The following is a 26,467-nucleotide window of genomic DNA, read 5'->3' on the forward strand; positions in this document are numbered from 1 at the left end:
GAAAAAGCATTTGAAAAAGCATTGTGCAATGTGATTTTTTGCTCTGCTCTACAAACATGGACTACAAACATGGGCTCATACTCCCATCCCAGTGGACAGCTTCACCTAGGGTAACACGTCTCTGCCAGCTCGTTGTCTCATTGGTGGAGGAATCAAGCTATTCTGCATACAGATGAAAGAATCCAAATAAATAAATTTAAGAAACTGTACTCTAAGGCTTTTTGCATAAAAAATACCCCATGGACAGGGACAGTAGTTTGACTTAGCAATCTTCTAAGTAAAAGAAAAAAGGATGCTTTTTGAAGGTTTCATTTAGACCCCCAGAGAAGTGATTGCCTGACACCAAATCCCTCAGTGTACACTGCGCCTTCAGTACTCCATCTGCAGGGGAAACAGAAGCTGCTTTAAAACCCTCTACGATGTCGCATGTAAGCTCTGCTGCAATCAAACATACTGTTTCCAGAAGGCAAGAAATGCATGTAAGCTGCTGAACAAAAAGCACTGCACTGAACACATGCTGCAAGAGTAGGACACAGATCGCAGTATTAACTGAGCTATCTCAGTAGGTGGGGAAAAAACAGTAACAACAACAAAAAAAAACCTACCACAGGAAAAAAACTACCCCCTCCACACAGAAACAACCCATGGAAAAATTCACTGTAAGCTACCCAGCTCTGCACTGGAAATTGTCTTTGAAAATCCTTCCTTCTTTGTGAAATGAATTGAGATCTGCTGATGGAAAGTGCTAAACATGAGCTAGACATTATTTACTTTCACCGTTGTTACTGTTTGCCAGCCACACACCAAATCTTCCATTAACATGTCCAACGAAAGGTACCCACATTAAGAAACAGACAACATACCTGAATGCAAAATAATATTTGACAGGTTTAGGCTAACAAATGAAAAGCAGAGAGGAACCTCACACATTAGCCTTAATTTTAGCTTAGCATCACATAATGCTGATTTCTACTTAGCATGACACCACTGAAAAGCAGTATCTCTTTCATAGAGCAAAAGGTCCAAAATAGACTGATTTTGCACTTCCCTCTGGAAGGAAAGGCTCGTTTTACTTGCCTATGTCAGAGCATGGATGACCTCAATGACTCGATTGCACTGTTTGTTCTGTAAGTCTCCATCAAGGGATTTCACTGCATGGGAACAGAACGCTACCCTAACCCACCTGCTAAATACAGAGGGGATGCTGAAATCCCGACTTCTTAAATATTTCTGCACAACTGAAATTAGTTTAGAAACTAGTTGGGCCAGATAAGCAGTTCTATTAATTCCATTAGAGGCTAAAGAGCCCCAAACAAACAGAAGAGGTAGGCAGAATACCAGTGGTCTCATACTCTGTGGAGAGTATTTGAGTAGTGCCTGTGATGCTAGAAAAGCTGACCCTGCAGGGACACTTCTATCAGTTACACATAGTTCCTTCTGTGGCATATTCCTCACAGCTTTCTGATTTTTCTTTGTATTTTAAATTAATTTTTTCATCAGATTTTTCTTTCCCAGATTACAGAGGACAAGGTTACTTTTTGAGGGGAAGTGAGGAAAACAAAGAGAAAACCCAGCCTGAATCAAAGCACAAAAGCAGGTGCGATTTCTTCCCTGAGTTACTTAAGAAAACATTCCAAACGTCTACCATGATTTTTTTATTTTTTATTTATTGACAGCTTAAACGCTGCACCCAGGGCAAAAAGCACTAATGTCATTCACGCCCTCACAACAAAAAGGCTGCTTGAGAAGGATATTATTACATCTGCTGTATTAATCGAACAAGAAATTAAAGAGATTTTCTTAGCTCTCGATCCAAGAACAGAAGTACAAAACAAAGCTTCTGCCAGAGCCATCCATCAGCTCTCTGTGAAGCATTTCCCATGCATGGCTCCATCCTCTTCAACTGAAATTATTGGCAGCGTCTTGACAGAGGGAAGGCGTGAGCCTGGAGAGTCTAGCCTGAAACTGTGCTTCATGTAAACAAGGGAAGAATTCACCTCATTAATAGATGATTTGAAAAAAGTGACAATGAACCAGATCTTGCTGTGACACACCTTGGTATGTCTTCAAAGCTACTAGGAGTGAGTGTAATAATGAAGGGCCGTGTAATATTACCTTGCTTGCAAGCAACAGTTATCGACAAGTAGAGGAAATCTGTGTGAACAAAATCTGAAGTAGGGATGAACAAAGCCAATGAACTGAATGAATCAGTTATTTACCAGATTGGTCGCAGTATCATCCGCTTTTTGGAAAGCTATTAGTGAGACATGACGATTTCTGTTATTACAAAACCTAACAGGGTTTTCATGTAATCAGTTATGACTCTGAAAGATTAATATTTTCTTAGCCTGAACGGAACAGAAATCACAGCAATACTTGACGCATGTGAGTGTGTCATTATTGCAGGGATCACCAGGTGGTGCTTTGAAGAGACAGTCATCTGAGTCATTTATTTTTGGTATTGGAAGGAACCTTGTGTTCTTTGTAGCACTTGAATTAACAGGCTGGTGTAGGGGGATGGAGAAAACAGCAAAGGAGCCTGCTCGCCACTGCACTGCAGCCCACTACAAAGAACTGTACCGGCACAACTCCCTTCTGAGGGCTGGGCTGGACTCCAGGGAAGACAAAAAAGTCTACCTGCTGCTCATGACCACCTCTGGCTGAAACATTTTATTTACGTAAAGAACAGACTGCCTTTGTAAATTAGCTTGGGCATATGGGCAGCTGATGCAGGTACGTTAGGACCACGTTTATCAGCTCTCACAGTGACTGCCTGTGTGCCTGTTCCACGGTTTGCTGCCATGGGCTCACCCAGGGGAACACATTCACACGGGGAGTTACATGGAACAGCTGACACAAGGCAATTTTTAGTACAAATGTTACAAAATACAGCCATGTCTTGAAATTGCTACTCTATTCCAATTAAAAGGCAATTAAAAACTCCTGATAAGCAATAAAACTCAGCAGCAGAGACAGAACTATATGCTTCATACCATACATGTATGAAATAGGCTTATGCAATAAAGATCTCTTTTTTTAAGGATACTCAAGCACGATCGAGTACTATCTGTCTGTCTGCACACCCACACCACAGTGGGTGCAACCCACTTCCTGCAACCAAAGACTCAATGTAATTTTAGAGACAGAAACCAATTATCCACATTGAAATATGGCAAGGACAACAGCCTTATCTCCTCTAAATATAGAAGACTGCAACCCAGATGTACACTAGCATATCTTAGAGAGAACAGTCTAGGAAGAAATGGAAGAGCAGCAGCCAAAATTAAGAACAATTACAGAGGGTTAAAGCAATCTCATGCATACATCAGGAAATGCTAACATGACAGCAATGGTATGGAAAGTGAATCACTTAAACGTGGAATCCGTATGTTCCAAGTTGTTGCTGTAGAAAACAAATGTAGAATTTCAATTTATAAACTGTGTACTTCTGGTGAAGGATTTTTTTCTCCTCTTCTCTTTGGAATAAGTCAGACTGAAGCCACAGCCCTAATTTGCCACAACTTAACCTATTCAAAATGAGATGCCACGCAAATAAGTTTTTGAGCAGCAAACTGCTTAACTATGCTAAACAAGTTATTGCATTTATTTACGTGATGTCGCACCAAATTATGAAGGCTGACTCAAGTTGTCTGTTTATTTTGCCGAGTTACGTCTGCTCTGTGTCTCACTCCCTGATTTAATTGAGCTGCTGAAGATAATATAACTTATCACACAGACACGTTGCCATGTTGCTAGATTCTAGGTTAATTAACAGTAGCCTACAGTCACTGCATTTCTCACATGGTTAGCCACTTGGACCCTGTCTACTGTCTAGCTTCACTAATCAACGAGTCTGGGAATTTTACACTAGCAATAGAGTACACCAGCAGCAGACGGAGATTTGACTGTGCAGAAAAAAGCCCAGCTCGCTGGTCGGAAGCCTTTCCTTTCCTTGGAAATTAACCCGTTGTTATGAGGCGTGTGCTAATGCCAGACTTCCGGCAGAACTCAGAGTTCTCAAATCAGGGGAATTAAATCCCGGGGGCAGCTGCCCTTTGGCAGGACAGAAAGCTGTGCCACCATACCACCAGCGACACCAGCCCAGACGTGCTCCTACCACAGCCCTGCGCCCTCCTGCCCACACACTGCATGGCACGAGGGGAGGCGCAGAGCTCACAGGCCAGCAGCAAACCACAGGGGAGCAGACACGGAGTACAATACAGCATCTCTTCATGCTGGTATTGGACTGGGGCTGCCCTGGAGCTAAGGATGCATCTCCTCGATACGCTCCTGAGAGCTTCTTCCCCTGAGCTCTGTACTGACACCCCTATCAGTGCATCCGACTGAGCCTGCTGTTCTTCCCATAACCTCCCCTTCCAAGTGCTGATTTTCAGTCATCGCTTCAAGCGAGGCTCCCTGTGTGCCCACGAGGCCGTCAGACCTGACTCATTGGCGGTGGCAAACACCAGGTGGGGCTGGGGAGGGAGCAGCACTTCCCTGCTCCCAGCAGCCCACACTGGATTAAACGTGGAGTCCACACTTCGGATGAAATGCATCATGACACTTCTCCCAAAGGTGGAGCTATACCATCAAAGTAAGGGGAAGACAAAGTTAAACTCACAGCATACATACATACATTCCTCCTGCCTCACAAGCCCCTCCACCGTTTTTCAAAATACTTCTAACTAATAGTAATGCTTCAAAAACTTCTAATTCTTTTATTCCAGAGGTTTTTTTATTAATATTCTTAGTAGTACTCCTTTTTCTCCACAAAGCACAATGCATATGAAGAGAGGTGCCAGAAGAAAATGATGGTTTTTAGTGTTCTGATACTGTACATATATCCTCTGGAATCATTCCTCAGACTTCAGCTAAGTTATTCCTAGTTTGCACAACAGGTTCATCTATGTATTCTGCAAAATTTGTCTTTTACAGTGTAACACATGTAGGACTTCACTCATACAAAACCCAGTATCAAATCCATCTTTCCAGATCATGAGCTAGATCTCCAGCATGCTCCAGGTTTCACAGAGAGCTCAGAGTAACCGAAATGCATGCACACTACTCTGAAGTTCATGGGGTCTACTTGCAATTTTTAACTGTTGGCACGTTTTCAAGCTTTTCTCCACAATAATCCAAGTTTAAATTCTCACAGGATTGTAAAATCTAGGGACTTAAAAGTAAAGAAAAATATATGAAAATTACTTTATATATAAAATTAGGATGCTCAAAACTATCAATCAGAAAACACAGTTCCTTTGGAAGTAAATCAATTGACCCTGATGGAGGAAGGAGCTGACCTGCTCTCTTATATGCCCACACGACTGCTGCACCTCTGGCATGTACTGGCTCTGCTCAGTGAGAAACACAATTTGGTGTCCAGGCACATTGGCAGATTCAACCAGGTAGTTCAGACTACTTTTTGTCTAGCTTAAAATTCAGCTGGACATGCTTGCAATGAGACATAATGCAAATGTATCGCTGCACTGAATGGGACGGGGAGAGGGCTGCTGGAAAGAAAGGGGCAGGGAAGGAACAGAGAAAAGAAAGATTACGTGCCCTTCAGCTGGAGCAACACAGGAGCAGAATTAATATGGTTCTGCATGTTGGGCAAAGGGAGTTCAGCCTTGAAAGAAAAACCCACCACATATCTAAAGAATGTAAACAGGATTCCTGATCCCTTGACAGAGAATAACCATGGGGAGACAAGGCGTTTCTTCGTGCATTACTCAGCACGCAAATATGTTCCTAGCAAACCTATACCCGATATTTCACCAGCACCACAAGCAATCAGTAGAGGACCTGCAAATCAGCAACAGTCGCTTGCTGTAACGCATTAATTGTGCTGTTATTACTGTACGACCTCAGCAGGCTCCCTGCGTGAGCCCAGCCGTGAGCCCCTCTCCCACGCACGGGCATCTCCTTCAGATCCCCGTCCACGAAGCATTTTCTCTCCTGCTCATGCCCTCCACTAGCTGCAACAGAGCTCAAGGGGTGTCACAGAAATATGGGACATTAACCGAGGATGTGCTTTAAAAGTAGAAAATGTCACCACCCAAAATAGGTGGCTTCTCTATTTTTTCCTAGTCGTGTAATGTGATTATAGAAAGGCCATCTACGTGAGCAGCTATACTCAGTATATTAAACACTCGTCTGCAGTGAAAATTCAAAACAAATGGTCTTTTCTTTTTCAAGAGGATAGAGGGGAGTATTGAGCTATTTACTTTCTTTTGGGAGAGTGATTTTTGTTTATCTGGATATGGTTATACATAAGTTCAATTCTCTACAGCCCCCTTCAATATCAAAGATTGTTTTATTTATCAAAAAATTAAAAGGCTCAAGCTGTGCATTTTGTATCCAGATAATTTCCCCCACCCCCAAATTTAGTATTTGTGAGATTGAGAGATCCCTAATCAACAGAATTATCTTGCACTTACATGGTTCATTCCATTGTAGGCTTTATAAATATTTTATTAAGCTCACATTTTGAGAGGCACTAGATACACTGAGAGAGAGATTAAAACCATGTTAGCCATGGCTTCTTGTAAAACCGGAGTGAAAGGGGAATCACCTCTGCCCCACTTGTCCACTGCGGCTTCTCTTTCAGGAAAAACAAAAAACAGTAAATACTGAGCAAAGCCCAGGTCCTCTTTGCCGGAAGGTTTAAGTACATGAAAATACGGGGTGAGATGAGGCTGGGAGTCAACGCTGAAGACAGGAGATCACATGCTAAACAAATGAGGAAAGGAACAAACAGAAAACAGGAGATTCACTGAACTGCAAAGAGGCAAGGTGTTCAGTCACTTATTGTGCAAGCAGTAACGGAATACAACCTGTATTAAAGCAGATTTCCATAGATGCTTCATTTACACACCAATATGAAGCGTGAGTTTAAATCAGCAGTGGTTTCAGAAAAGGCAGATGCCTGGCGAGTGAATAGTCTTGGTCTCCTATACCACACGACCTGTGAGGAGGATTGCACACACGTGCGTGTGCCACAGGAGGAAAGAGAAGACAGCACAATGCTGATGTGTCTGTTAGTTTTACAAAGCGCCAGAGATGGCCTCAACGCCCTGATCCTCAAGCAGCCCACACAGAAAAGCTAAACTAAATTACTCCCTTGCTCTGCTGATCAGAGTTACTGTTCAGTCTTCCTGCTCCGTATCTTTCTTACCCACATAACCGCAGTACACTTAGAACTTTGCATTAGATAAGGGAACATATATAAGGGAACATGCAACCAATTTAACCTCCTCTCATAATTCCACCTAGTGCTGTTCCACCAGACCCTACTCGGCCTCTGAGGAAATCATGACTTAGGGGTTTAAAAGCCTGCGATCCAGATCTGACTGATGGAAACAGGGCACACAAGTGGCCTTTTTGTTCACTTATCAATAGACAGAACAGCAGTGCCCAGTCATCTTTGTACTCTTCATATAACCTGTACTGCAGTCCTGTCAGCTGAGAGCCCTCAGAACAACACAGCTTACGAAAGGCTCAAAATAATCAGAGAGCTCTGAGCTATATTGTCTTTGTGAGTGATTAAGGAAAAGAGTGACTTTCTGGGGGAAAAAAAGTCAAGAAACAAAGGAACAACTGTTTATTCTTTCTCTTAGACCATGCTCAGCAACATAAGGCTTCAATCTATCTTTAAATTTGCCATTACAGCTTGACTGAATTATGAAATCAGCTTTCCTAACCAGTTTCCTCACTCTTCTTGGCAACTGAAACAAGTCATCTTCCATTAGTATCTCCCTGTTGTATGGTGCTAGTGTAGCTTGCATCCTCTGCATGCAACTACAGCAAAGATGCTGAAGCTTCTTCAGCTTCCTTCAGCATTTCAATAGACAGCGTAATGATACAAGAGCTTTCTTCTCTAATGCCCTCATGCTTTTCAGCAAGCAGTTTGAGCCCTAAGTATCTTAACATTTCAAGAAGTTAATTGTCTCAAAGCATGCACTTTCCCTTAGAATACTATTACACTATTAAAATAGCAGTCCAAATATTTACTTATATTTTTAATTTATATTTTATATTTATTATTGGTGAAAATAGCTTTATTTGTTCCAGACTTGGTTAGTTGCCTAAAAAACTCTAGCTTCACGATGTCTTTTAGTATAAGAAAAAGTGAAGGCTGCAGGCAAAATGAGGACTACCTAAAAAATTCTGTGCTATGAATAATTGAAGAGTTTGAGGCACATACCACAGCATTTTGAAAATTGGGTTTGGTGTTTTTTTTTCCTGCAGTTCATTCATATCAAGATGTTTTAAATACCATTAATGAGGCATTACAACAACCCTTAACTAGAAGACTATTGCCAAAGGTACAGTCTTTAGAAAGGAATATGGCAAGCAAGTACAAACTGAGTTAATGGCAAAAGGCAGGGAAAAAAAAAAAAAAAAAAAAAAAGGACAGACTTGAATTCCCCTGACTTATGTACTGAACCAATTTTTTAAAGTTCTTCACTTTCTAAATTTCAGGAGAGTAAACACATTTTGAAAAATATGCAATAGTCCTCAGTTTGACACATTTCATTTTCCAATTAATTTTTTTGACTCATGTGAGTAAAAAAAAACTCACTGATTATGCTTTTTATAGCACTTTTAATTAACAGACTTAATCTTTATTATTTTAATCTCTTAATCTATATAGAGAAAAAAATCTCAAGGTGACTATTTAAAATGACCACTGCATGAACTGATGCCACTGTGGAAGATGTTTAATTCACCTCAGCTACTCTCAGGGGTCCTAGCAGACAGCTAGACATTACTGAGACAGTTCAGAGTCAAAAGGGAAAGTACCAACAGGATTGTTTTGGGGGTCCTTTGACAAAGCAAAATTTGCAATATTAATTTAAACAAATCTGTTTCATTTAACTTCTCCTTTTTGGAAAGGCCCTGTGAATGAAGGGTGGGGCAGATGAAAAACTTAATTTTGTATTTGCTGGTGGGTATCTATTGGCCACTATGAAGGAGAAATATCCAACTATCACTGATTATGGGAGGTCCATTGCCTACAGCAGCAGTATAATTTGCATTTAGGGATCTCTTACGTTTATGTCAGAAAAGAACAAAAGAGAAACCCAAACTTTCAAAATCTGTATCAAGCCATAACCTACTAGATTTGAACTAATTACTCAAGTGTGATCACCAATCACATCTGTTTTAAAGGAACTATCATAAAGGGCAAGACCTAGGAGCAATTGCCTTATTAACTCTGTAGTAGCAGCCTCTACTCAACAAAAACGCTTTGAGCTGGAAAACAATGCACCTTCTTGGACATCACATAGCTAAAGAAGAAATACTATCTAAAAAAAAAATTATCTGCTTTCAGGTGTGAAACTGTCAGTAGCACCATCACCCTTCACCGTTCTGTATGTGCTCTAACTAGCAGGAAGGAAACCTCTCCCGGAAACTCCCAAAACAGTGATCCCTCTTCCAGGTTCTTCGAAGAATCCATTGATTTTTCAACCACTTCTGTACTATGATGCACTAGTGGGCAGGGTACGTACCTCTTGCATCATCCTATTCAGCAGTTAGAAACCAACAGTACAAATTAAGTATAAGAGGAAAAAATCTGTCAGTGAGTCCAGGTCACTCAAGGATGAAGCATTTCATTCTGCCAACATGTGATATATAACTGCCTGTGCTTGCCTCAACATTTCCCTTCCCCTGATCTGCATAGCAAAGAACAATATGGAAATTGCTTACTTCCAAGGTATTCTGAAGGCCTCTCTCATTCCCCTAATAGTGTAGAATGACAGGGTTGATAAGCATATTCTTTTTCTCAGGATGGATCATCTTGAAAGAGGCTTGGAAACTTAAATACATCTTTACTAGATTAGAGTTTTAGAGCAGTATGGGAATTTTTGCAAAGCCCAGGAGAAATAGTGAGAAGATAACAATTCCAAGCCTATTACTGCCACATCAACAGAAGCAGGTCTACCAGCAAAGAGATCTGGCAAACCCTTCATGGAAGAGTCACAGCAGCTGCTATGTACTTCACACATTGTATTGTTGACAGAATACAATGTGGACAACAGCAAAAAGAACAGCTAAGCCCACACAGGCAAATTTATGAACATTAGTAGTTTGTGCATTTGTGTTGATATACGCCACAAAAAGGACAAAACTGACTGAATTTTCACTAACAAGCAGGACACGCTCCACTGGTACTCAACAGGTTCCATCCAAAGCAAATCAGGTAACACTAGGCAGATGAAAAACAGCATACCTGCACCAGCTGCAGCACCAGCTCTCTAGTTTTCAAAATGCCAGCCTGTCCTCTCTTTCCTACATCTTTTCCAACTGCAGGTGCTTACAAAGCTGCCTGCAGCATGTGCTTTGCGACCTCCCGATGCACACTGGTAGCGGCTCCTCCTCCACGCTGCATAGAAGCAATAAGGAGCTAACAACACCAGCAGAGAGTTTTTCTTTCGCAGACGATTGTAGAAGTCTGCACAGCTTAAGGCTCTTGGTATTAACAGTACCATCCTCTCTTAAAAGAACTTTTTAAGCCACTTTCTGCTTTTGCAAATGGGTACAATAGCCCCTAAGTGCAAATGCTGCACAGCCATGCTTGGTAGGGATTTGCCATTGCACCAGCTCACAGAAGTAAAGGAAGTCAAGCAGCAAGCACACACGTAGGAAGGAAGAGCCAGAAATGGTACGACAGATGCTAGAGATGGGTTGCCAGCTAGGTTGTGTATTCACTGCAGAGTTCAACCCAGCTGCTGACGAGATCAGCTTCCTATGCTCATCTGACACCAAGGCAACAACATGCACCTAACATACAGATTTCTAGAATTTTACAATGTTCATCCTTATTTACCCGTAGGCAGTTTTAAGCAGTAGGCCTGATTAGCTAGTTGCACAGGAAAAAAAATAAAATTAATCTAAATACTATGGCTACCAAAAGTTTTAGATGTAAATTAAATATGTGTGCATTTTCATTTGAAAACAGTTGACAATACCAATGCCTCTGCCCTCGAGGCCAGGTGCTGCAATAAAACAAAAACAGGACTGGGAAGGGGAGAACTGTGCCCACCCTAACTTCGCCAGCCTGCCTCAGAAGATGATGGGTTACATTCAAGCCACTGAAATCTTACGAACTCAGCCATCTCATCCGATTAGCAAGCTACACAAATGCTGCAAGCATCAAGATGGTGCTTTCTCCCCTTCCCGCACTAGAAGTGCTTCCAACACTTTGTCTCTTTGCTCTTTCCCTTGTGGCTCCACTGCCTGAGCCAGAACAGTCGCCTACCGGGATGCAGGATCTAACATGGCAGGAATGCTGATTGACAGGTCTGCAAGTGGACTGGAGGAGCCAGGAAAGCTGGTCCGCTGTCAGTTTTTCCTAAACATACTTAACTCTAGGAGAGGAGTATTCCAACAGACTGAGCAAGAAAGCAGACAAAGAATTGCAGCTATGGGTCTCAGTGAGAAAGAAAAAAAAAAGAAAAAAGAAAAAAGTATATATTTATCAAGATGGCATCTATGGACCATTCAGCCAATAAGCTGCAACACTTCAGGTCCCTTGAATATCATGTTCTTAATTGAAAAGAAAGATCTTTCTCACCATCAGGTTCCCTGCTATATGTTATCTCATACATAGCTGCTAAAAAATAGTAACACTTGTATGGGTTACAACCAAAAAAAATGTATTCTAAATATATACACCCTTCATAGGAAGACTGCCAATTCTCAAAATTCATGAAGAATGAAAATTTCACAAAGCTTTATTAAAACTTTTTCAGCTGTAATTTCATATCTGTCTATATTAACCCATCCACAATATATTAAAATGACATGTTTAGGACTGCTGAGCATTTACATGAGTCTGCAACAATAATTTTGAAAAGCAGAAGGATTAGTTCAAACATCTCAGGGCTTAAATGCTAACAGTTATGTAAATATACAGGAAATTCTATTTTCCTCTGAATTGCAAGTGAGCAACTAAAAACCAAGTTGCTGAATAATGAAAGAAATGGGACTGTCTGTTTCCAATCTTAGAGAGAAAAGATCAACGCAAACACATGGCAATTACAACTTTTAGCATCTCTCTATGAATGGCTGGGTAGACATTATAAAGCATCGCAACTGCAGCTATTCAACAAGCCTTCCTGAGGGAAAGAGGGGAGAAATGCTAATCTCCTCCTAGAAATCAGCCATGTGATGTGTGCCTCCAGTTAAGCTGGGTTCACCAAATGATCCAGCATCCTTTGAGGATATACTGCTCAATGTGTCACACATGACAGAAGCAGCCTTCTCTGCTCACACCACAGCCAAATACTTCTGACACACCTGCACATACTTCCCTTTAACCTGTTATCACAATTTTAGCACAGCTCTAATACCTGCCCTGATGACTGCCCTTAGCACAGCAGGAAGGTATCACAAGCCTAATCTGAAAGGGGTTGCTTCTTACTAACTTAAGTAATAGGAAGATTTTAGGAATTTTTTTAACAGGAATTCTTGTCAAGAATTTCACAGGAGAGGTGTAGGAGCCTTATAAACTGACCAGCAAACAGAGACAACAAATCGAAAAGTCCCCAGATTTAAAACAGCTTGCAGCTTTGAAAGCTGGACCCATTGCGGAGAGTGGAGTGGGGGCGGCCTGCAACCTACAGATTTTGCTGGTACTTGCTCATATCACAAAAAGAGAACAACAGATCATGTATGAATAAAGCCTCATCACTGCTCAGTTGTGAGGAACAGGTTAAGAAAACGGGTCAGCTCCCTGGGGCTGGCTATGAGGCAGGAGCTGGCCGGCCCTCTCAGAAGGCCGTGCCTGGGCCCTGGCTCTGTGAGGGTGCCGCCATCCCCGTGAGGGTGCCGCCATCCCCGTGAGGGTGCCACCACAGGGCCCTGGGGCCGGGCGTGTGAACAGGCTGTCACCTCAGCCCGGCAGGCCCGCTCCCGGGACCTCTGACCTTTGCTGAGCACAAAATCCTTTTGTATTTTGGATTGTACTGACAAAAAAATCCAGGAGAAACAGCCTACACCCTGAAAATGCAGCTTCCTTCAGCGTACCCTGAAGAGTCCTTGGTGTCAGGACAAACTAATTGCATGTGTTATGGGAAGACTGTTACTTTGGCTTTTTCCCCTGAACATTGAAAAAATGTGTTTGATTTTAAAGCACATACACTTACAAATAGTGAGGGAATCAGCTACAAAGAGACCACACAAGCTGTTCTAGCCTTCCACAGAAGTCTGTGTTGTTTTTTTTTTTTTAAAGCGTAAATACACAGCCACCTCTTCAGTTTGCCCTTTCATCTCTCTGAAACAGTTCTTAACACACACACACACACGCTTCACTTCCTAACTAGCTGATCATATACAAGGTTTGGTTTTGTAGTAGGGAAATGCTAAAAAAAAAAAAAAAAAGATAAAAGTAAAACACAACCTTGATCCTGAAAGAGAAGTCAGCAAGGACACTGTGGGCGTCTCCCGAGCCAGAGAGCTGGAAGAAAGCAGCCGGCACTGCCCCTGTGCTGCAACCTGATGTGGTTCACCAGGCGCTGGGATACAGCCATGTGCATGACAGACAGGTTCGTCGGGGCTGGGTGAGGAGCATACAGGGCCACAAGCTGCGTGGGGTCCGACTGTATGTGCTGTGTGCTGCCAACAAGGGTGACAAATGGGTGGATGCAGGGTGCTGAGGAAGGGTGGCTTTTAGCCCCCACTGCAGTGCACCTTCCATGCTGCTGCTGCGTTAACCCACCTGCAAGCACACATCTTTTCAGGAGGGCAGCACTGCGTTTCTTTCACAGGCTCGGAAGGGAAGAAAGGGTGAAAGACTGGGGAAGAAAATGCAGGCAGATTTTTGTCTGACCCTGCTGCTAATCCCCCCAGATTGGTGAGGGTATATTGATAGGGCCATGCAAGGTACTGCTTTGCTCCCCAAACCAAGAACTGTGCTTTTAACAGTGTGTAATCTAGTTCTGTATGGGTGAACTGGCAATGCCTTGCTGTGGCGCTACATGAATTTTACCAGCTAATCACCTGTCTCAGAGAACAATGTAATATGTCTCCAACCCAAAAAGTTATGACCATATGACAGAAGAGTCTCCTCCAAAAAACTAGTCAGGGTCGTTTTCTGTCCCTTCCTCCACTACAACAAAGATAACAACACAAGATTTTGGAACTATTAAAAAAAGAAAAAGAAAAAAAAAAAAAAAAAAAAAAAGGAGGAATCTTTATGCTAAATCCTTCAAGAAAAATAAAAGCAAACATTCTTCTCAGACAAAACCTCAAATATTGCAACTCACACAAAAAAGCTTCTGCCATATATTTTTGGTGGTCAGCCATTGGCTTCCTTAACTACACTTTGTCATGAGTTGAAAATAAAAGCATTGATACTCACTGATTCAGGCCTCTGTAGGAAATGAGGGCCAGAAGCTGCAGCCACAGCCCGGTAGGATACCTCCCCATGGGGCATCCTGTGCTGTCAGCAGAACAGAGCAACTGCGAGCGCCTTGTCCACCAGAAGCCTCTGAGCTTCCAGACAGGATCAAACAAAATCGAGAATGTTCCATGAATGGTGGAAAACCCTGCCTTCCTCTTCAAAGAAATATGTCCTAGAGGTCTGGGTAAACCAGCACTATGTATAAATGAAGTTAGTGGTTTAACTGACAGAGCATCCATTACATAGACAAAAATATCTCTTTAATACTGTAAGAAATGTAATTTGATATTCTTTTATCTTATTAAAATAATACAAATTCTCTATGTACAGAAACCGTCAGCTCTAGAAAACAGAACTGAGCAGTATCCCCCATTTGTCTCCACTTGATCTGAAGGCTTGTTCTTACAGCTGGAAGGTTAAATTGTTCTGCAAGTCACTTCATTCTTCATCCTCTGGGGTAGGATGGCCAAAAAGGGCACCAATTTGTGCCAGCCAAGGGCATGCTTTTTCTGAACCAGACAGTTGATAAGGAACTGGGATGAAATCCCAAAATTCGTTTCCCTCAGGCCTCTAAAGAACCATGAGATGCATTAACTTTCACCACGGAGCGATGAGAGAGAAGGAGAAAGAGAGAGATTTAGGGGAAAAAAATAGCCACTACACACCCAGGCCAAGGCTGGATTACGACCAGCAGTTCTGCAGGGATTGATTCCTACTTCTGTTCCCTGGCCTATGAACTATCTTTATTCGACTTATTCCAAAATCATTTAATATAAAGGAAACATGGTGAGGAAAATCAGCTGTTTTCAGTACTAACTGTTCTTTCATCTCCTGCCAAAGCATCTGTATGGCTAGACTTGCAAACAAACACACTTTTACTGTTCTTTACATTAAAACACATTCTAGATATCATAAACCTCTACTAATACGTAAGCAAACATGAAAAAACATAATGGAGCTGCAGCTAAGAGGATGGAAACAGATAAAAAGTTTAGAAATCTATACTAAGCCAGTACCACTCCCATGTGCTTTTTTTTTTTTTTTTTTTTTTAAACCAGTTCCTTTGATTTAGGGTGTTTTGCATCCACTGCACACAGAATCTATGAACAGAGAAGTGCTGCACTCCCTCAAGAAAAAAAAAGCACGTGTCCCAGAGCAAAAGCAGTCAGGGAGATTCTTAACTTGCTTAATACAAATATAAAACGGAAACAGCAGGACTCTAGCCTTTAAATATTTCGTGGCCAAAGTAGCTGGCCAGAGAAAACTGCTCAGGCAACAGGGGAAAAACAGGTTGTGAACATAATTTTACTGCATCAGTGAAACTCTAGGCTGATGGTTCCTCAGAAAGGTGAAATGGAAAGTTTAGCTTTCAAGGTCTCCTCCCCACAAAAGGGCCAGGATATTCATCAGGAAGCAGGAAACTATAATGCTCAATACACCCTGCCACACAATACACAATGCTTTAGCAGTAATTATGTCCACCTTCAGCTTACCTGTTTTATGCACTGCAGCCGGTCATTGGTCTGCTGTATGTGCCTGTCCATAGAGTTCATTTTGATTGTCTCCACTTGGCTTCTACCTGAAAGCCATTAAAATCCCTCGATCTGCAAGACAAAAAGGACAATAAAGATCACTGAGCACCATCTGTGCACTTCTATCAGCTCTACAGCAAGTGTGACCCTGAGATCTACTGGAGATTTAACCTTCCAGGTGATCCTGTGCAGACAAGGCCCCTGCTACAGAACTGCAACACAAACGGCACTAAAGCAATGCAGCAAAGCTGCCTGCAAGAAACTCCTGATTACGCTGCAAGATGAAAATAGCAATAATAACAATAATAATGATGATACTAATGACAGTCTAGGTTTTACAAGGCCAAAAACATGGGGATTCTTCCTCATTTTCCACTAGGAGAAAACACCTCCCGTAAATACTAAATGAATCAGGTACAGTATTATAAGGCCAAAAGGAACACAAAACATGTCTTTTCTTTTTTCTCAAATAATATGCAGGCTCTGGATTTGTATACTGAAAAAAAAAAATCAACAGGTACGCTTCGGACTGTCCTGTGATATTAAATCTAGTAGATCAATTTAACGACCCTGTGAAATGGCTGCGGCAACAGCGAGCCAGGGACTGGGATTCACGACGCAGCCAAGCCTCCCAGCAGGACCCCGCGTCTGAGAGAGAGGGGCCGGGTCTCCCACCAAGGGGCTGAGCAGCTCCTGCCTCCTGAAAAAATGGGTCTCCTATCTGTAGCTGAACAAGCTACTTGCTACTTCTGAATAAACATGTCCTCTGTTCTTCAGTCCCATCTCTACAAAGCTGCGCAGCCTGAGGCAAATTAAAGCTTCTCTATGACTTTAAAAAACAAACAAACTAGAAAATGGAAATGAAGGCTCAGAGTGGCATTAGGAGTCTGAATTCGTGTTGCTACAGCTGTAGGAAATCATCAGATGAGCAATGGCAAGGAGTTAGGAGGATCTGCAGAGCACACCCGTGGTCCCCCAGGCCCCAGCTGTGCTCATCGTGCCGGCCTGCAGGCGGTACAGGCCGTCAGGACCGGCCCTGTCAGCGTAGCCACCAGCGCTTCTCCGGAGCCAGGTGCCTCACCACACCGTGTCACACCTCACACGTGGGGATAACGGGGTAATACTGTGTGCCTGCAGCTGGGAGCAATACCCAACGGCAGGGAGGAGGCCAGGCTGTGGGCATCACGCCGAGCACCTCACCCTTGGCCCAGGGCTCAGCTCTGCCACCCTGGAGGTAGGGATGGATGAAATTCCACTCAAGTTTGGACCAGGAGCAATGCACAGAAACAAAGCCGAGTGTAAGTGAGTGCCCTTGCCGCCTCTTCCCTCCCAGGCCTTCATCTGTCTTTTTCTATAGCAGTTCAACAGCAGATCATACAGAGAAAAGCCAACAACTAATCACCAGTGTCAGTCCATAATTCATATTACCAACCCCTCTGCACTGTAACTTCCATTTATTTATGTTTTAGGCAGAATCGCATGGGACTCCAGCCTGCACTTAATAAGCTGAGCAGATTTAAGTGCTTTTTCCTAGAACTCACTTCTCAGTGAGGGGCACAGAGATGCTTCGCACATACATATGTATACTCGCCTGTTTCAATCACTTTCCTGGCATCTATAATAGAAATGAAACCATAAATATTGCACACTGGAACATGAAACCAGGCTTTCCCTACAAATGCCCACATCCCTGTACTGCAACAGAGCGGCACAGTCCAAGTATCCTCCTGCTCAAGAACGAGCCGTGGGCACTGATTCACAAATCCTCATCCAAACCCTGTATTGATTTACAACTCTGTGCTAGCACAAGCAGGGTGCTGGGCTCACATGGGAACCATTCCCTCGCAAGCCTCTCCAAGGGCACCAAGCAGTTTTGTTATTCAGAGGGCTGGCCACAGCTCTCCTCTGAGAAGACAGCAAATTTTCCAGGTCCCTGTCGTGTCGGAGATGCTGGCCACTGCCACCTCTCGTGACGCAGCATCTCCTGACAGCAAGCGCCTGTGGCACCCACTGCAGGAGGTTCCTGCTGGGAGACACGGCTGGTACTTGCACGGCTGCCATGGCCAGGCAGCCTGCGCGGCACGGCATCCCACGCACCCCACGTTTCTGAGCCTCACTGATAATGCTCCTCCATGGCTCCTGCCGGATTAGACTCAGGGAAAGAAATCTTCTCTGCTAGACAGCTAAATGAGGTCTCACAACAGCAGCTCAGGCTCCTCATCTCCCCACTCCAGAGACAAGAGGGTTCAGCAAAGCACTCCTGTCAATAAATTGTAATACTTAGGAAACGGTAAAGGCTGTTTCACATACCGCTATTATCGTTTGATTATGCCACTGCCACCTTCTCCATAGCAAACACCATCCAAAGATTCTTTAGTAAATGTAAATTGATATATTTTATTAAAAGCAAGTAAGACAATCTTATCTGCCTGTATATACCCAAACAAACCTCAGCAGTCGTGAAGTTTAATCTCTCAGTGGACAGCAGAGGCATTTATCAAGAGATAAGCTAGCCCAGACATGACACCACTTCAGCAGTGATCCATCTTACAAGCTGGGACACATTATCTGCATTTTAATTGACCATCAGGACAGATGGAGGAGAGCATGTTGAAAACAAACACGTACACATGCACATAGGATTTTTAGTGAAATATTTGAAGAAATGCAAACTGAAGCTTTTTTTTTTTCTTCTAATAAACAAGTCGAGGTACTTGTGCTTAATGAACCAACAAGCAAAATACCATATTTCTGGTTGACTTTGTAACGCAATTTTTGTATTTTTTTGGCATCATCAATATAAACTCCTCACTAACATGCAGCCACATAAAGAAACAGGGAGCCAAGTTGAAAAGAGCATCTATCCCATGCAACAGATACATCGCCGTACTCTACACTGCCAGAAAACACAATTCTCAAGTAAAGCCATATACAGCAGTGCTCAGAGATGGGGCTAATCACATCAGGAGCTGCCTCTGGAGTTCCCGGCAAAATACTTTGGGGCTGGGAGACTGCAGAGAGATTTTACACAAAGAAATGATCGTAACTTGCCTTTGTGTACTGTCACTCACGCCAAGAATCTTATGCACTGATTCATGGACTGTATGTAAAATAATACCCCAATTCTGTGCCTTCTAGTTAACCGTAAGCAAAAATGAGGCTTGCTGTTAGCTACCTGAATGGCAGCCTGCCCTTGTATTTGTCCAAATTTTCATGTCTCCCACACGCAGAGGTTTCCTGAAGGCCGTTTGTGGAGGGGCAGGGTACAGACTGTCAAACAAGCTCACCTGGTAGCCAAGGGGAGCCCCCGCTCTCCTCCAGACAGCTCACTCAGTATCTTTTGTAAGCTGATCAAATCCAGCCTTGAAAATAGTTCTTCTTTCAACACCCGGTGGCTCCCACTGAAAAGCGCTCTCTGACTTACCCTTCTCTTGGCAGCCTGAAGCATTTCACTTCCATCCCACCGTGCACTTCTCACACCATTTGTGCTCTCTGGCTGTGCCTCCTCCCCTGCCCCAGCCCCATGCTGCCAGGCAGCCCCCATCCCTCCCCAGCCCAGTTCATCTGCCCTCTTCTCCTAAAGAGACACCCCTGCTCCCTCCATGCCCCTGGCCAGGGCACGTTGGCTTGAACCAAACAACCCAAGCTGTAGGTAGGAGGGCTCACCTCACACAACGACAAGAAGGCTTACTCTGCATTTGGAGGATCCCTCCTTATACACTCCAGACTCATTTTTACCTCTTTCTCAGACACATCACTGGAGCATCAAATAGGAAAATCCTTACAGTGACCATACTGGGCCTAAGTCATTTTTGCTATAATAAAAGCGGAGCTCATTAGTGGGAAACCATTATTATATGGAAATTATTCTTTCATAGTCCTCAGCTAGAATTAAAAGATTAAACCTGGAAAGTGAAAATTATCGTATGGATCTTAAGTTTTACCACGGCAGAATAAGTGTTTTGACACCGGATCATTTTGCCTGAAAGAAAAATATCAGCACAATTACATTTCCAGTAACTACACCTACTACAGTGATATGACCGCACACCGGTCCAGATCCCCATGGGCACATCCACATCCTGAAATTTCCAAAGTGCCTTTTCCGCTGATCTCATACTGTTTTGAAAGTAGCAGCAAGATCACCTTACTCGAAAATAATGGTGCTTAAGATACAGAAAGGCCGGCAGGGCAGAGTAAGAGCAGACTGGCACTCAGCTAAGTGCCGAGCGCTTATCAGGTCACGAGTGAAAATGACTTTGCCGGCTCTCCTGCTCACCCCTGGTGCATCGGCGTTAGAAAGCATGCAAAGATTCAGACACAGCAAGCGGCTCGAGGGACAGCAGGGGATGTTGCTGATCGGGATTAAGGGCTCTGACAGAACAGGATAGAGAAGGGAATTGTACGGGGTGCTTCCTAACAAATCCCCTCTGTTTTGTGCACACATTAGCCAGAAAGGTCGTCCACTACTGTTTTATATGCTAACTCCATCCGAAAGGATAAACAAAAAAGAAGTGTTCCCAGCACCTTCTGGTTATTCAGCAATAAAAAGCCCCATTCTTCTGCTGTCTTTTCTGAGGGAAAGACCCAATTTCCCTCGCTCTTAAAAAAAAAAGTGAATTATTCTTTGCCTTCCTTCTTCCCTCCCCTCTAGCATGTGAGTTTATAGCCCTAGGCAGTAATTAAAGAGCCCTCATTTACATATTTATGATGTCTCAAAAATGGAGAATGTGTTTTTTTAAAGGAACAGATGTATCGACCTGTTAGACATTTTTTTTTAACCCTAAGTGTGTATGGAATCCTTTTTTTTTTTTTTTTTTTTTTGTCAAACCATTACTACAAAGCACTCTCCAATATTAAAGAAGAATGAAATCATGTAGTGGCTGAAAGGGAATTTCACAAGCTTCTGCTACACTGTGTTGGCTGAAATTTCAAGCTACAGCTTGGCAAATACTCTGCCAGAAACTGGACTTCCAGTAACACATCTGTGAAGAGCAATTTAGTAAAACATGTTCTCTATCAGTCCTTCAAAAAAAAATCCAACATTTCAGCACTGTTTCAAAGTGCTGATGTTACAGAAAACATAACTCAACTTGAAAGTAAATACGATTTTAGTTCTGGGTTTGGATGCTCCGAGGAACACACCTGACAATGAGCAGCAGCGAGGCTGCTCCCCCTCTCGCCTGCCCCTTGCTTTCCTCCGTCCCATGAAGCAAAGGAGCTGGCAAACGACTTGTCACCTGCCGTCCTGAGCAAGAGGGCAACTTCTTGACAAATTGAGATCTTAGTGAACAATCTTAGCAAATCCTTGCCACCACAAAGCCATTTTGAGACTGGTGGACAGCCCACTTGGAAAGCCAAGAACATGCTAGTGCGTCTGGTGGTTAATAAACCATATGCCACTGGGCTACTTAAAGGCGTATGTCATTAAGTGACAGCTGACTGCAATCCCTTTGGTGCATCACGGGCTACTTTTAGATTTGGAAAGAGGGAGACGAACCAAGCGTTCGCTATGAAAAACAATTCCCAAAATAGTCCTTTTAAAAGTATAGAGGAACTACAAAGAGTAAAAGCGAAAGGAAACAAACATGTGAGTTCATTCTGTGCCTTGTATTGATTTTTCCCTTTCAGAGAGGCAAGGGAAGACCTTCTGCAGGAGATGTGCTGGGCAGGGAGCACAGCGGCGGTGGGAGACACGCGGTGGCCAAGCACCCCGGCACCAAGGAACAGCACCGAGTGACCGGGTTTTAATTTCTATGCGGGTCAAGCACGTTGGCAGCCGCCCTGTGATTAACAGAATCTCATTCGGAGCCATTTGGAACCACTCGAAGAAAGAGGAGCAAGAAAATAGGAAGAAAGAAAAAAAAAAAAAAAGAGAAAAAAAAAAAAAAAGGTTGCAGGGTGAGGCCGGGGGCGGCCAGGGGCCGGAGCCCCGCGTCCTGCCGGCAGGGGGCGACAGCGGCCGCGACACCGCCCGGGCGGGCGGGGGCCATGTCGCGACCCCCTGAACCCCACCGTGAATGCGATAAGCCCAAAAAATCACCACAAAACGGGCAGCCCCCCCGGTGCCGAGCTGCCACGCCGCTCGCCACACTGGCACGGGCACCCCGTCACGCCTCACGGCGCAGGGAGCGGCCTCGGCGGAGCCGCGTTTGCAAAGAGCCTCCGAAATTGCTCGCTTCCTTCCAGGGATAAAAGCGCAAAAAGTTTAGTATTTATCCGTGACAACTGCTTTATTTCCCCTGCTAGGCAGAGTACCTGGGAAAAATAAAAATAATAATAATAAAAAAGCAGCGCATAAAATGTCAGGTGAAAGGCCATTTTAATCATTAAACACTTGAAAAAGGAAGTCGTTCTCATAAAGCTTTATTTACCAGAAGCTGCTAAACAGCCACTGCGATCGGCTCTGAGCTATTAAAAGGGGCCAGATGTGAGACAAAGCAACGTTTGTTACGCTGGGTGATGAAGAATAGATATTTGTGCTGCGCTGCTCTCCATTGTTGCTCTACAAATGTGCAATAATCCCCAGCAGACTTTCTATCATCTCTGACTGTGCGAGGCAAGGCGAGTGTGTGTGTGTGTGTGTGTCTGTGTGTGTGTGTCTGTGTGTGTGTGTCTGTGTGTGTGTGTGTCTGTGTGTGCGTCTGTGTGCTGAGCGCACGCCGCCAGCGGGCACGGCTTCAGCGAGGTGGGAGCAGGGTCTGGGCCCTGATGGTGGCTGGGGCTGCGAGCGCTGCCTGCCTTTAAGGAGGCTTTTTCCACAGCTTTCCGTGTGCTTGGGAACGGTTTTAGATGCACAGCCCATTATATGCAGGCATGAACAGCCAGCCAGAAACACACAAAAGCTAACCCACACATGCTTTCGGAAAAAAAAAAAAAAGGCAGCATGACAGCTTGCATAAGCGAGCCTGCTGGACTCCTCTGGGAGGAGGAGCGGCGGTGCGCAGAAGTTGTTCAATCATGAAGCACATCTGCAGCCTGATTACAAAAGCCAAGGTGGCAGGGCTGGCTGGAAGCACACTCAGCGCTGTCATAAGACCTATGCTGAAAGTACAAAAATAAAAATAAGCCTCCAAGAGCGGGACCGCAGGCACGTAATGATTTTGCATCTCTGGCGCAGGAGAGTGCTCCCTCGGGTCTGGGCTAGTTGGTTGGCGGCCAGCGCTCAGCAGAAGGCACAGGAGCCGTCCTCCCCTGTGCTGGCAGCACGCCCCTCTGGCCGAAATAACTGGTTTCTGCAGACCCCGGAGAGCATCTGTGCTGCTCCCAGGTCCGGGTAATCGCCCTGCTGCATGCTTGTATTACACGGTTAGTTTCCCTGCATCCCACCCAGCTCTGTCAGCTCGTTATCTATAGGGAGAGCAAGGGGGGAAAAGGCACACTGCAGTTTATAACAGCAAGAGGTAATAACACAAAATTAAAGGCACAAGTGTTGGGAAGTGCGCTCCTGGAGAGCCAGGGCTGCCAGAGCCGCCGCGGTGCTCTCGGAGGCTTTGCACACTCCGACACTGATCTGTGAGAACAAACACTGACAGCTCCACAGCAGCATCCACTGATGCAGGGGTTTATTAAATGTACTGTAGCTTGCAGGTAAGAAACGCTAATCCTCATTGGGACAGCTACAAGCAAATGAGGCATCCCTAAAAGCTTGCTGTGTTGCACTCCAATCATTTCATAACCCTTATCGCTCAAATAACACTGCTGAAAAAAAAAAATCTAATGGAAAAATTGCAAATTCCTAAAATGAGAGGGAATCTAGCATCTCTTTGGGCTCAGTGCAGAGGAAATCAGGTGAGCATAAGAAGTGAAAAGGATTTGCATTCTGGCATGTGATGTGCACTTATTTACCTAACAGAAGCAGGCCCCTTTCAGAGGTTCCGTTGTAAGGCGTAATGTATTTGTGGGAAGTTCTTTGTGTTTGCTTACAGAATGCTGCGAGAGGCAAGAGATGTTGCTAGCATCACCTGGCTTATATGCATCTTCAGGGCTGAGCACACAGTTGTCTACAAAGAATGTGTACAAACTATAAACCTTTTCTTGGTCCTGCCGGACAACAATCAGCTACAAAAGAAAGCTAAATGGCTTGGACACGTTCATCCAAGGTACTTGCTTCATATCTGCACTATGAGCTATGAGCTATAGAAGACAGACTAATATTTTCTGAAGGTCCAGAGGAAACAGGAACAATCACATCTGTACACAGATGATCTCGGGAGAAGAAGAAAGATGGAGGGGAGATGGCACTAGCAGCAAATATTTTTTATCAATTTAACAATAAAGTATCAGAAAGTGAAGATGCTATTTTGTATTTGCCATGCTCTGATAACAACTCTCTTGAACCAGACAGCTGCTATGTAACAAACCTAGGTCAAAACCTCTTGGGCCACCCCAAAGAAAAGCTCCTAGCAAGAAACATCTCAAATACACTGTGAATTAGAAATGAGAAGGATTTGCATTCTGACACTGAATGCCCTCTTCCTTATCTGATGAAACTAGGCATGTTTTGGAAGTTGAACTGCAGCATTTGAAGGAACTTGCCAATTTCTTCTTGTGATACAGCATCCTCATGAGCTAAATTCCCCCTGACTTGCTGGCTTCAGGAAGAACATAACAATCCCCCATCCCCAAACTGCATTGCACCCAACACAGGAATGTAGATAGATTTGAACTTTTTTTTTTTTTCCCCAGCCAAGATTAGCATTGTGAAGAATGCATATATAATCAATTAAAGTGGTCTGCAATTTCTCTTTATAGCCTGTAAACATCAGATTTATTCTCCTTTTCTTCAGCCCTGTGAGAACCAAAGAACTGCTCCCAAGACCAATAATTTCTGGTAAGCCACCAGGGAACGCATCACTCTTGGAGACACTCACTCAGGGAGAGGGAAGGAGAAGAGGAAGAAGAAAAGGATTACCTCAATTAACAAAGTCTCTGGAGAACAGAGCAACTCAACTGCTGCTTTGGGACACAGGCTCTAATAATTTTGATATCTACCGTTATCCTGGTCTCTTCTGATGAAATTTAAGTAAAGATTTACCCAACTCCCCAGAACAGAAGCAAGATAAATTCCAGGAGGACCAGCAAAACCTATAAGGGCTAAATATAGCCAAAGAAAGAAGGTAGAAATTCAATGGCTGTGATTTTTTGTAGTCAAAGAAACAGAGCACTTGATGGCATCTGAATTTTATTTTCTGCACTGTTTTCAGAGTTTACTGAAATGCAGATTCTCTCAAACTCTCAGCTTCTGTTCAATTATGACAAGTTAGTCCTGTGTGCACACTTTTTTTTTTTAAAAAATAAAGCAAAATTAAACTGAAGATATCAGACGTATCTAGACACAACAAAACTACGTTTTTTGGTGAGCTCTATACTCTATTTTATCTTCATTTTAAGACAGCTGATCTGAGAGCCGTCCCATACTCATCCTTCTGGACCTGCAGAAAATGCATTAAACCTCAAGATATTTGGTTTTATTGAATTGCCCTGCAGACAAATGTCCAGTATTTAAAGTCTCTACCAATTCCTAAATGATAAGAAACATTTCTGACAGTCTCAGTAAAATGATTCAGACTGGATATGCAAAACAAATGACTCTATCCCTCAGGGAGAGGGGTTTTGTGCACCGTGCTACAGCACTGTGTGAACACAATATTGGCTTGAAATGCGACTGCCATGTACGTTAGTCTGAACAGTTAATACTCAAGCACCCCGAATGTGACCAAAAGGACAGATTCATTGCCTCTGGAACTTTTTTTTTTTTTTTTTTTAGGAACTCCAGAAATATTTTTTCTCATCCCATAGTTGATTTGAAAACAGTACAAATCCCAAAGTAGTTCCAACTGCAGCACCTTCACTCCAGGCAAGTCAAAGCTGCACACATGCATACTGTTTTACTATCTATACCATAGTTTTCGCTTTTCTTCTAAGTGCCCATAATTCCAGGGAAGTAGACACTCTTCTAGATACCTAGATCACAAAGCACTGCAGGAGCTTTACAGAGCAAAGTCTGCTGCCCTCAGGACAGATTTTCACTGAAACACCAGTAATCGCTGGCACTGCCGCCTTCTGTTTTCTCGCTATCTTATCGCTTGGGATGACCTTTTTATCTTTAAACTGGTCTGTGAGAATTGCCAGTGTCACAGACCTACTTAACAGACAAATAAAGAGAATTTTACATGTACCACACAATAAGTTTCACTCTAACAAGAACCTTAACAGATAATTTAGTTTTCAGAAGTCTGATGAATTCCATGTTAAAAGATGTCACCTGCTCTGTCCACAAATCTCTTGGGGTAATCAGGAACAGATTTCAGCAGCATTTCTTCTAAAAGCACAGGTCCCTGGTAGCCGTACTTCCATTGGGTCTCACTCACCCTAGGTCAGCAAATCCAGAACAGCATTTGGCAGAACACAACACAGACACCGAGCAGGTGTTTCAAAATCCTCTCAAGTATTTGAAAGCAGCAACTATGCAAATGCTAAATTGGGCTTTAACAAAAACAACTGAAAAGGAAAAGGCTAGGAATGG

General features: G+C 43.5%; 1 protein-coding gene across 8 annotated transcripts in view; it reads right to left on the reverse strand.

Moving 5' to 3' along the window:
* Window positions 1–26,467, reverse strand: part of ZMIZ1 (zinc finger MIZ-type containing 1) — a 345,320-nt gene that overhangs the window by 144,326 nt on the left and 174,527 nt on the right. For all 8 annotated transcript variants that reach the window (XM_084290259.1, XM_084290257.1, XM_084290258.1 and 5 more), the window contains one exon: window positions 15,901–16,011. In XM_084290259.1, coding sequence (XP_084146385.1) covers window positions 15,901–15,960 — 60 coding nt within the window. In that variant the 5' untranslated portion in view covers window positions 15,961–16,011. The remainder of the gene's footprint in view (window positions 1–15,900; window positions 16,012–26,467) is intronic.

The sequence above is a fragment of the Netta rufina genome (assembly GCF_964035555.1).
Source record: "Netta rufina genome assembly, chromosome: 7".
NCBI lineage: Eukaryota > Metazoa > Chordata > Aves > Anseriformes > Anatidae > Netta > Netta rufina.